Source organism: Sinohyriopsis cumingii, chromosome 19 (assembly GCF_028554795.1).
Source record: "Sinohyriopsis cumingii isolate HCF-2022 chromosome 19, ASM2855479v2, whole genome shotgun sequence".
NCBI lineage: Eukaryota > Metazoa > Mollusca > Bivalvia > Unionida > Unionidae > Sinohyriopsis > Sinohyriopsis cumingii.
In genome coordinates, this window is record NC_142979.1 from 53,854,205 (window position 1) to 53,867,107 (window position 12,903).

The 12,903-nt window shown below is 38.7% G+C and overlaps 1 protein-coding gene across 2 annotated transcripts in view; it reads left to right on the forward strand.

Moving 5' to 3' along the window:
- The window catches only part of LOC149775721 (adenosine deaminase domain-containing protein 1-like), a 68,563-nt gene that overhangs the window by 17,492 nt on the left and 38,168 nt on the right, over window positions 1-12,903 (forward strand). For both annotated transcript variants that reach the window (XM_089943940.1, XM_089943941.1), the window contains exon 7: window positions 3,317-3,458. In XM_089943940.1, coding sequence (XP_089800066.1) covers window positions 3,317-3,458 — 142 coding nt within the window. The remainder of the gene's footprint in view (window positions 1-3,316; window positions 3,459-12,903) is intronic.

Here is a 12,903-nt window from a genome sequence, read left to right on the forward strand (position 1 = left end):
TAATAGAAACAAAAACTGCTCTTCTCAACCTTTCAGTACAAAATTATCATGCAGAACAATTTTTGTAATAAAATTTTTTATTCCCATTATCCCGTGATCATCCTAGCTAAGGAAACCAGTGGACCCTAATGATGGGCCAAAGGCCTGTTACCCTATTTTAGGTATGCAAAATAAAGAACTACAGTGGACCATTAGAAAAGTTTAGTTTTATTAGACAAATTTGATGGACTGATTATCTCTTAGTATTACTCTTGGAGCAAAATAAAATATCCTTGAATTGGTCGTATAGGGGGCCCATTTAGAACTAATAATAATAATAATAACACACCTGTGTTAAATGACATATTATGGTGTTTTATGTCCACTCATCCATTAACATTTGCTTGTCCAGACAGTAACTTTGTAAGTGTTGGAGAGATTTTAATGAAACTTTGTCCAAGTTGTAAATTGATTGTGTGTCATATAACTTGAGAGGTCCGCTACCACAGGGTTAAAGTTTCAGCAAGGGAAAATGTACTTGTATCATTGCTAGGACTACAACTCTTTAATCTCTTGAGATATTACAATGAAACTTTAGCCAGTTGTTTATCATATATTAGACGATGTGTCCCATGGTAGCCATGTACCCTGCCCTAAAGTCATGGCAAAGGACAATGTATTTGACTTGTATCAAAGTCCAGAGTATAACTCTTGAACCATTTAAGATATTTTAATGCAGGGATCGTCCTGGGCTTCGCCAATGTCGCAAATTGCGATATTTTTTCCTTATTGGCGACAAAAATATCCCATCTGGCGATTTTTTTGGCGACAGACTTTTTGGTTATTTAATTTGTACATACAATCATGGATTTGGACTGAATAAATTTAAAGCCAGAACGAAAGGAAGCCACAAACTTGACTAAGCAATGCATTGGAATCAATCTGTTACACAAACGATCCTTTGTTCTTATTGACAACCCCATCTTTACGGTGCATTGTTACATCATAATCTGCTTATGCTGACATCTGGACTGAGTACTGTATGCTGCGATACAGTCAATCATGCTACCGCACTATACCTACAACTGACCGACTTCTGAAGACGCGAATAGAACAGATACAATTAATTGAATGGCTAATCCTTCTGTTATTTTTTTTCTTTTTTTTTACATATACCAATACAATAGTTTTGTTGAACCTTCATAGAAAACTGATAACCTTTGAAGTACCGACTACTGCGTATATATACAAAGCAAATGGAAAAAATCTCAATCACAATTATATCTGTCGCCAGTGCAGCATTTTACTCATTGATCTTTTCCTTTTGCCATCAATCCCGTGTTACGGCTGCAGAGTCTTAAACTCCGCAACAAAAAATAGCAAAAAAGAAAACAGTTTTGCATAGTTAATAATAATTATTTATTTCTCAAAATACAGGAGTGAAAGAATACCTAAATAGGGTGTGAATTTATGCTTATATATACGGTCCAATATTGCCAAGTGTTGACTCGTGTAAGTTTCATTCGTGGGAATGGAGATCCTATTTTGTTTGTCGAGAAAATTTATACAGCATTCAGTGATCATTCTTGGGATTTAGGAAGCAATTCACTACAAGCTTTGTGAAGTTAGCCATAAGGGTGTAAGGGGGGGGGGGGCTGCTGAGAGACTACTGGTGTCACCTGTCAGCACTGTAGACTGTGAATGTGGATTCAGTAAGAAGAACCTCATAAAAACTGACATCAGAAATAAACTCTGCATCTCATCTCTCGAGAATTTAATGAGAATCAGCATGTACAGATGTGAAAAATTAGACTTTGAAACTGCGTTCAACAAGTGGGTAGCCCTAAAATCGCGACGTATCTTCATGTAACACTTTGTAACATTTTGTTAATGCTTGTTGTAATTAGAGTATTAACTAACCCATCTTTTGTAATTTTCATTGCCTGTTACATTAATAGACTAAATTAACACTTGAAAAAATGTACACTACTTGTTCTGGCGACACTTTTTGAAAATTGGCGACAAAATATTGAGGTTGGCGATTTTTTTGGCGACAGCTTTTTAAAAGCCAGGACCATCCCTGTTAATGTCTCTTGAATTATATATCCTGTCTACTAGACAGTATTTGATATGCCATGGCCATTCCCATTGCCTCAAGATGAAGGTCACTGTAGGAGAAAATGTAACTCTGACTTGTATACTAAAGTTGTACTTCCAGAGTCAGATCAGATTCGTGTTAGAGGAAAATATCAATCAGTATTGGTCTAATTTGATAATTTTTAAATCAGTTTTGAATGAAACTTGATCCCTTTATAAATCTTGATGTGACATTGTCTTGTATTTTCTGTCCTACTCTATGCTTTCAGGGGAAAGGTCACAGCAAGGGCGAATAAACTAGTGGTCAGCTTCTTTGTACAGGTTTTCACTTTTTAAACCTGACAAATATTTTGATAACATGATAAACAAGTTCACACATGATATGTACAGTAGACACGGTCATTATCTTTAGGATTGAATGGTCATATGAGCTAATCATATGCCATTTGCGATACTCTTGTTTCTTATTTTGAGAGAGTAACCCAGTTAGCTTATGGAAAACTGACCCTTAGGCAAAGTCACTTTAAGTGTGTCTGTAATACTTTTCTTGCAAATTAAGACTGGTCATATCCTGTATAATTTGCTAAGATAGGGAAATTCTTGTAAAAATTTTCATCCAGCTGGTAATTTTGCAAATGGTCTATTGCAGTAGTGATGTCTTGACTAACAATGCTGAGATTTTGTTTAAAGGTTTTGAAATATATGAGAAAGTATGGGAAAATAATATGAATAAGTTTTGGCAAGAGGCAAAAGAAATCAAAACCTTTATTAATGTCAGAAGATTCCAGTGATCATTAAAGTTTTAATTCCCAAGCCATGCACCAATATCAGGTGTGTACTTAATGGGTAATTTGCATGTTTGCAATATGAAAAGTTTAGCTTGAGAGTCTTGATTTAAATGTTTATAAACCACGGTTGAACACACTGCAAATTGTAGTAGTGTTTTGCATTTGATATCCACTGCTTTATGCAAGGCTATTTTTTACAGTGTAGTGCTTGTAATACTACTGATGATGGACATAAATATTTATAGCTTTTATCAATATTGTTAACTTTTCGAACGTAATTACCAAGTCTAAACAGTCAAATGGTCTCTTAATGGCTGACAAACTGTCTGCTCTTGAATACTGAAAAGTACTTATTACAAAATTTCTCAATGTGACTGGTTTCTGTTTGTCAGGAAATCCAGTTACAGCATGTATTTATGGAATAATATTTTGAAAGTTCTTGTTGCCTTCAGTTGAAACAGGAATTGGAGAGTAAAATCTCAGAGGAAGATTTGATTGGCTTGAAGTGCTACAAATTTTTTGAAGATAAACTCAATGAAGTGCCACAATTGCTGCATGCCAAGAACTCCTTTGCTGTTTTCTTGGTGAAAAGAGGTAAACATGTAATTAATCTTTATTTTAACATTTTTGTGAAAGCGTATAACATGGATCATGCAGTCATTATACTTGTTTTGCACCTCTGTAATCAAGGTTCAGTACATGGTGTAGGTGTTTGTAATTGACAAAATCAATAGTAGCCTCAAAGTGTTCTGTCCATCCTTCTGTCTGCCACTTTCTGTTATAGGTCATATCGAAAGATGCTAATAGGTTATCTGGGTACTCTGGTACCAGCCCATTGATAATAACCCAGGTAATAGAATGAGTCATGGGATTTACCATGTGTAGGTGTTCTGTCAGTGCTCATGAAGGTAGCACTCTGTTTTTAGATTGTCGATCCATTTGACTGAGCTACAAATACATGTAGTTGATCTGTGCCAAATAGAGGTCTGCCTTTTCCATTAAATACTGACCTTAATCCCTTAGCTTGTTTCCCATGTGACAACTCTTTGATCAAGCTGCAAGTGGAACAATGGCAAGTACCAGACGGTGGTTATTTGATGTTGCCACACAACTGATGTGTTCATTTGCAACCTTGAATAGATTTCATAAATTTTATGATCCAGGTGTTACTTACAAAGCTTTTAGCTCAGTCTCTAAATAAACATCTGCATATGACAGTGAGGCCAAGGAAAGGGAGTTAGACAATATTTATGATGACTAGACAATGACAGTTTATTAGATGATGATGGAGGAATTCAGAACTTTGTTAGACAGTGAGGATGAATTCTTGGATTTTGTACCATATTACATTAAGTAGTGATATTTAAATGATACTGTGAATTTAAAAAAATGTTGACTTCAGGTTTGTAAACATTTAATATAATTTCCATTTGATGGAGTACCCAAGTAACCGATCATATGCACTGATGGGTACCCGGTAAAAGTTTTCAAAAATTTTGAGAGCTTTAGCTATTTTGTGTGTTCATCTCTCAAGGAATCAATATCAATCTAGTGGATTTTATAAACATCCATTGACACGTTTAGTATATTATTGATGGTAAAGATTTCTACTAAATGTTGCAATCATTATTTCTTTTAATTTTCTGATTTATATGAATTTATTGTAGTTGTGTTTTCATTAACAATTTCTGACTTCATGCTCCAACATGGTGTTATTATTACCAGGTTTTGGTTGTTTTAGCATACACTGTGGATATTTATTTAGTTGTTTTAGCATACACTGTGGATATTTATTTAGCTGTTTTAGCATATACTGTGGATATTTATTTGGTTGTTTTAGCATATACTGTGGATATTTATTTGGTTGTTTTAGCATACACTGTGGATATTTATTTGCTTATTTAATAATAAGCATTCTTTCTTTGTGGAGGTAACATAATTTGGGTTGTAATTTCCTGAATATTTTCTTTTTTTTTTTTGTTTAAGAAAATTGAGATGTCAACTAAATGCACAAAATGTAAAAGTTTAAAGGCAATGAAGTTGCATGTCACTTGTCTCCATGTACTAAATACTTATCCACAACCACATGCAGTGGGTGCAAGGTGATTAAAAAAATGTGGGCTGTAATCTTAAGATGAGGTTTTCGGAGATAAGTCCAGAGAAATGGAATGTGACATTTTAAGTTTACATCCTAAGATGTTAGTACTAGCCAGTGTTGTGGGGGAACAAAGTGATGCATTCAGTACCAACAGTTACCATGATATCAAGAAGAACAAGTGGTTGTGGACTTACCATCTCAGCAGGCTTTCTTGGAATTGCAGATGAGGTCACTAATACAGAAGATTAAAACACAGTTGCTGGCCTTAGGTAAATTCATTCCATCTTATCCCTCTTAAATTTCCATTACTGTGTTAAAAATTTATGGGAGATTGTCCTCCCTTTTCCTGGCTGCTCAATGGGTATTTGTAATCATTCATGTCAGAACTTTGCCATATAGCCTGTAAGTCATGGCGCATGGAGCATTTTCCAGATATCGATGAATCAAATGGTCACCAGCCAAGTTTGTGTAATGCCACTATTCCAGCATCCGGACTGGCCGTACTTGACAATCAGTGACTGGGAATCCATCACTTCAGTGAGCCATGCCATTCACCAACTAGTTGCACATTGTTTTGCAGACCTACATTTGGATCCAGTGAACCAATCCATCTATTTTCTGGACAGTTCATCCAGACATTTACCCAACCAGTTGACAAGCTGAATACCAGTCCAGCCAAGTGCCAGATTGGCCATCCAGCTGAGAATTGTACCGACCAATCATCCACTATATAGCCAAACTGAACAGTCACCGTGATTACTAACATTTCTCACTAAAATAGACAAACCCTGGCACATGCCTAGTTGCTGATGCAGCTACTAGAACAAACCATTACAGATTATGCCTTGGGAAGAGATCGAATAGCAGACAGGGATGATGGCACATCCTTGTCACTGCCCCCTGAAATGTTTTTTTCTGATGTTGACAGAACACCTGATGAGGACAAACCCACAGTGAGTGTGGAAATAACTTCAAAGATTCAGTGTATGCAACTCCTACTTTGGAATGAATGGAATACAGCTTTAAAGTGGCTGGAGTGGAAATATACAGAGTGTTGACATTTTCCCAGTGTCAAGCCCCATGAACTGTAAGCCTAAATGATGGTCACAATATGTAGCAAGATTCACATCCGTCTGTAAAAATAAACTTAAAGAAATACTGCATAACTAGTTGCGCAAATAAGCTAATGTCATGTATCTAATTGTGCTATAAAACATAATGGGCCGTAACTCAAACAAAAGTCGTGACACAGTCGTCTGTTGACAAGCACGTTTTCATGTGATGACCACAATATCTAAGAAGTTTCAAATCAATGTATTAAAAAACTTTAGGATTTATTGCACTGACAAAATTGTGATACAGATTACATTATGCTACACGACAAAAAGGGCAGTAACTCTTGACAAATTTTGTTTGGGTGCAATGTGACTGGTCAGTTTGCACATATTAGGTAATGACCATAATAATTAGCAAGATTAATGGCAATCTGTAAATAAATGCTGAATTAGTTACACCAATTAGATTGTGTCATACAAAGCATTGAGCTGCAAGACAACAAGAGCAATAACTCTCAGACAAAAAGGCAATAAATATAACAGTGGAATCAGAGTGATTTGACAGTATGCACATCTTCAGATGATGACCCAATTTCATGGCAATCCATGAACAAGAATTACTCAAAGAGTATGACACTACTTCAAAATTTTTTTTCAGGAATTCAAGAAAAGTCCTTATCTTCTCTTTACTGCTGAGTGTTAAAACTATATTTTGATATTCTACAGTGAACTTAGATCTGCAACAGTTTATTTCAAATAAACTAGATAATATTAGGAAACTTCTAGTGAAAACCCCATGCAAGCATGACACTCCATTTGTCACGGAATGGTGTAAATGTTGTTAATTAAATACATGTACTCGGGTTTCGTTTCTTTTTCTCTGTACAACGATACCCGAGGGTGATTATAATATGGTCTATGTATTTCGAAATCGTGAGTACGATTCGTCCTGTGCCACACGTGCAAGGTGCCTTTGATAAAGAATAACGAAAATTCTAAAGGTATAAATACGTTACTACATGTAAAGGACCTTTACAATACTAATGGTTTTGTCAGCAAGCGTCCTGCTAAAAGGATTCGCACAACTCCAGCTGTAGGGGTAGGTAATGTTTTGGGTTTTAAGTGATAACTAGTGTATTACCATATTTGCCTTTGCATGTTTGTTATAGTTTTCTTTACATACCATTATGCGTGCATTTTTTATTCTTGTTGCGATGTAGATTTGTATTGGTAATGTAAAGCTACATTTTTTAAAAGAATTGTTTACTATTGTCTTATCAAGTAGGGTTAGGTTTACTATTGAACCTCTGTTTTGTAATTGCCATTATAATATAATCTTTTTAACTTACCATGTATAACGTCCTTACGTTATGTCTGTATCAAGTGTAGTACACTGTATCGGGTATATTTTCAGCTGAGTTTTTGATGGTAGGAATATCCGGGGTGTCCGGTGTTGTCAGAGTGTAGAAACGTCCGTGTGTCCGGAGCGTTTAAGGTGCCGGAGCGTCTAATGTCTAGCGTCCGGAGTGTCCAGAGGGACTAAGGTAACCCAGCTATAGAGCTGTCAAAGGACCAGGGGGTCCGGAGGGTCTAATATTTCAAGTGTCCGGAGGGTCTAATATTTCAAGTGATCATAGTATTCCGAGGGTCCGGAGTCTATATTGGTTGTGAAATTGATTCAGAGGAGCTGTGGAGCGGATATGGTGCACGGGTAACAGAGTGCATCTCCACACATGTATTTTTAGCTGTATGCTAATTTTGGGTTAGTAAGACCCAGTGTATTATTCAGGACTGGAAGGATAGATTGTATATCCGTTCTTGTTTAGTGACAATTTCGCTACCTGAGCGAATACATTTTTTTACTATGTGTAAAGACTTACATTGTTTACTATTTGAGTGAACTATATTCATCTTTCCATTATTGAATCATTTGTGAAATCATTTATCCTGTGTTTTAGGGTTATTGAACTAAATTTATTTGTATATTTTTTCCATCTTTGAAACTGTGTGTTTTTTTGTTAAATAGATCCAATATTTGGATTATAAATACGCACACATCTTCATAATCCACTACTCACATAAATCGCTACATTAAACCATATATCTGTGTCATCAAAACGTGTTCTGTTGTTAATCCGAAATATCCCACCCGGTTATCTTGTTACAAATGGTGTCAGAAGTGGGATCATTTCGGATATAACAGAGCACTGAAATTGTTTTATTATATTTGTATGCTTTCTGTGTGTTTCAGATGCGTTTGACAAAGCACCAAGGTTAGGTAGATACCTAATATTACTTTATTTTTTGTATTTAATATTTTTGTTGCATTTCGTGAAAGAAAATACGGTTTGTGGTAATTACGTGGTTTGTATAAAACTGCACTTTAAGGTTGGTCACCACCAAACTTTTGAAATGACTTCTATGAAAGAACTGGTAGAACTGGGGAAACAGTTTGGTTATGAGGGGGAGTCCCTTAGAAATTTCGTTCGGGAAGAACAAGCCCGGGAGAGGGACCAAAGATTAAAGGAGAGGGAATTAGAGAGGGAAAAATTTGAAAGGGAACAACAAATAGAAAGGGAAAAATTTGAAAGGGAACAACAAATAGAAAGGGAAAAAAGGGAAACCCAGAAGGAAATGATAGAATTAGAGAAGTGTAAGATCGAACTAGAGAAACAGGCTGAGAGGGAATTAGAAAGGAAAAAAGGGAAACCCAGAAGGAAATGATAGAAGTAGAGAAGGGTAAGATTGAACTAGAGAAACAGGCTGAGAGGGAAAGGATAGAATGGGAAAGGGAAGCAGAGAGGGAGAAGTTAGAAGGGGAAGATAGAAATCGGCAGAAGGAATATCTAAGAAATTCTGAGCTATTGCAAGCTAAAAAAGAGGGGGAACATGATGTTAAACTGAGAGGTCCAAAATTGCCCCCATTTGAAGACGATAAAGATAATATGGATAGTTATCTAAATAGGTTTGAGAGGTATGCTACGGTACAAAAATGGAAGAAAGACGATTGGCCGCTCCATCTTAGCGCGTTATTGAAAGGTAAAGCGTTAGACGTGTATTCGCGTTTATCCACGGCCGATTCGCTCAATTACCCCGTGTTGAAAGAGGCACTTCTCAAGAAATATGAACTAACCGAGCAAGGGTTTCGCAAGAAGTTTAAGTATAGTAAACCAGAGAGAGGCGAAACATTCACACAGTTCGTCAGTAGGACTTGCAATTATTTGCAGCGATGGGTGGAATGTGGTAAAGTCGTCAAGACATTTGAGGGTCTTGTCGATTTCTTGCTTCGTGACCAATTGTTAACAACTTGTGGCAAGGAGTTATATTTATTCTTGAAGGAAAGATCCTTCACAAATGTACATGAAATGGCCACACAGGCGGATTTGTTCGCCGAAGCTCGGGGAGGTTCGCAGAATGTCATCACGCGAGATGTCAAAGGTGGGAATCAGGTCAACGACAGAAAACCCAGGGAACCTGAAAAATCTGGTAGGAGTAACCAGGGGAAGCGGAGTGACATGCAATGTTTCATTTGCAAGGAAGTGGGTCATATCTCCCACTATTGTCCTAAGCGGAAGGGACCAATCCAGAAAGTAGCAGTAGCCATTAGAGGCAGAAGATCGGTAAATGGAAAACTTAATGTTTCCCAGCAAGTTAAGCGGAAAGTGGTGCGTGAACCGGTGGTGCGTTCAGAGACCAGTCGCAATGTGATCCAATCAATCGGCACGTGTATTTTTCCAGAGGCACGGGTGCCGACCGCAAACGGCACTGTTAACGGACAAGAAGTCACCGTTCTACGAGACACGGGATGCACTACTGTAGTCGTGAAACGGAGCTTAGTCCGCGATGATCAATTGCTTGGGTTTAAATCACCTTGCATGTTGCTTGACCAGACAATCGACCACGTTCCAGTTGCAAGGATAATGATAGATACATTTTTTTTGACCGGGACTGTGGAAGCTTTATGCGTAGCCAACCCGATCTATGAACTGACGATTGGCAACGTACCGGGTTCTAGACTTCCAACCATAGCAGATTTCCGATTCCCTATCATCCAGGCAGTGCAAACTAGGGCTCAGGTAAAGGAGGAAAATAAACCTTTGCGTAAGTTAAAAGTACCGGAAGCCATTACTGATATATCCCGCGAAGAATTTCAAAATGAGCAAAAACGTGATGCGTCTTTACGTGCAACCTCTGAGAAGGCATTAACGGGTACCGTGAGAAAGTGTAAGAACGGGGGTTCCTCTAAATTCCTTGTTCGAAAGGGTTTAATGTACAGGGAATACTCTACATCGGATAGGAAGTTCTTGCAGTTAGTAGTTCCCCAGAAATTTAGGGCACATGTACTAAAGGTCACGCACGAGTCGAGTATGGCAGGTCATTTAGGTGTAAAGAAAACAACGGATAGGGTATTAAGAGAATTTTATTGGCCTGGCGTCAATAGCGACATAGCGCGGTTCTGTCGCTCGTGCGACGTTTGCCAGAAGACGATCTCTAAGGGCAGGGTAACTAGAGTACCGTTAGGTCAGATGCCCTTGATAGATACTCCGTTCAAACGAGTAGCTATCGACATTGTAGGACCAATATTTCCGCATACAGATCGGAAAAACCGATACATCTTGACACTGGTAGATTACGCTACCAGATATCCAGAAGCCATAGCTTTGCCATCAATTGAAACCGAACGTGTAGCCGAAGCGTTCGTAGACATGTTCAGCAGGGTCGGAGTGCCCGAAGAGGTTCTTACGGATTGTGGAGCGCAATTCACCTCAGATCTTATGGCAGAAATTAGTAGGTTGTTGTCCCTTAAACAGTTACGCACAACACCTTACCATCCTATGTGCAATGGATTGGTCGAGAAATTCAACGGCACATTGAAGCAAATGTTGCGGAGAATGTGTGCGGAAAGACCGAAGGATTGGGATAGATATATGAACGCCCTTCTGTTCGCATATCGTGAGGTTCCTCAGGAAAGCTTGGGTTTCTCCCCGTTTGAACTATTGTACGGTAGGACAGTTCGTGGTCCTATGCGCATACTTCGTGAACTGTGGACAGACGAGGTCGCGGACGAAGAAGTTAAGACCACATACCATTACGTAGTTGATTTGCGCGAAAGATTAGAAAGTACTTGTCAAATGGCGCAAGACGAACTCGCGAAATCTAGTCGTAGGTACGCCAAGTACTACAACCGAGGAACTCGGAGTAAAAAGTTTGACGTAGGCGATCAAGTGTTGGTGCTTCTCCCAACGAATAACAACAAGCTGCTAGTCCAATGGAAAGGGCCATATGAAGTCAGACAGGTGAAAGGCGAAATGGATTATATCATTGATATGGAGGGGAAGTCCAAGACATTTCACGCCAATATGCTTAAACTCTACGTAGCGAGACCTGGACAAACGATTGATAAAGGGATTTTGAATGTAGTATGGGTTGCGGTGATAGAGGATAGGTCTGGTGACGAAGCGGAATTCGTCTCCAGCACAGAAATACCCCTTGAATACCCCATGGACGTTGGTAAAGAAAGTATTGACCAGATAAATGTATGCCCTGAGTTATCGGAGGGTCAACGTACACAGATTATGGAGGTTTTGTCCAAATATCCAGATGTGTTCACAGACAGACCAGGCTGTACGGGTCTAATTCGACACGAGATCAAATTGAATACCACTGAGCCTATCAGGATTAAAGGATATCCGATACCCTTTAATGCACGGGAGACAATCAGCGAAGAAGTGATGAAAATGTTAGACCAGGGAGTGATCGAACCTTCAAACTCCCCATACTCGTCCCCTGTGGTGTTAGTCTGAAAGAAAGACGGGACCAACCGGTTTTGCATCGACTTTCGGCAATTAAACAAGATCACCGTATTTGACGCAGAACCAATGGCAGATATGGAAAGTGTATTTTCAAAATTGGCAGGTCATAAATACATTTCCAAATTAGATCTAAGCAAGGGATATTGGCAGATACCCATCGCCGATAATGTCCGCGAGTTGACGGCATTCGTGACTCCCAAAGGACTGTTTCAATTTAAAGTTATGCCTTTCGGTTTAGTCAACGCCGGTGCGTCGTGCGTTCGTCTCATGCGCAAATTATTAAACGGAACGGAAAACGTCGACAGCTTCGTAGACGACATCTTTGTTTACACGCATACATGGGATGAACATGTTAAGGTATTACGGGATCTGTTCGATAGACTTCACATTGCAAACCTTTCAGTTAAGCCTACTAAGTGTAGCATAGGGTATTCCAGTCTGGAATGTTTGGGACATCTGGTAAGTGGACTAGGCCATTTGCAACCTCATCCAGATAAAATAGGAGCAATCAGGGATGCCCCTAGACCAGAGACAAAAAAACAAGTAAGGTCTTTCCTAGGTCTAATCGGGTTCTACAGGAAATTCGTCCCCAACTTTTCGGCTATTGCCAGCCCATTAACGGATTTGACTGGGAAGGGGCAACCGAATAAAGTTTCATGGGGTGTATGCCAGGAAAAAGCGTTTAACACTCTAAAACACAAACTGGTAAGTGCACCAATTTTAAAGTTGCCGGAAATAGATAAACCTTTTGTACTGAGGACCGATGCGTCCGATACGGGTCTTGGGGCTGTTTTGCTACAGGAGCAAGGGGGAATGAAATTGCCCATTGCTTATGCAAGTAGGAAATTGCTCCCTAGAGAGGAAAAGTACTCTGTGATTGAAAAGGAGTGCCTAGGTTTAGTATGGGGAATAGGAAAATTCCATACATATCTTTTTGGGAGGGAGTTTACCTTGCAAACGGACCATCAGCCGCTTTTATATTTGAATAAAGCAAAGGTCACCAATGCAAGATTGATGCGTTGGGCGTTGTCTTTGCAACCATACAGTTTTCGAATCGAGGCAATTCGAGGGTC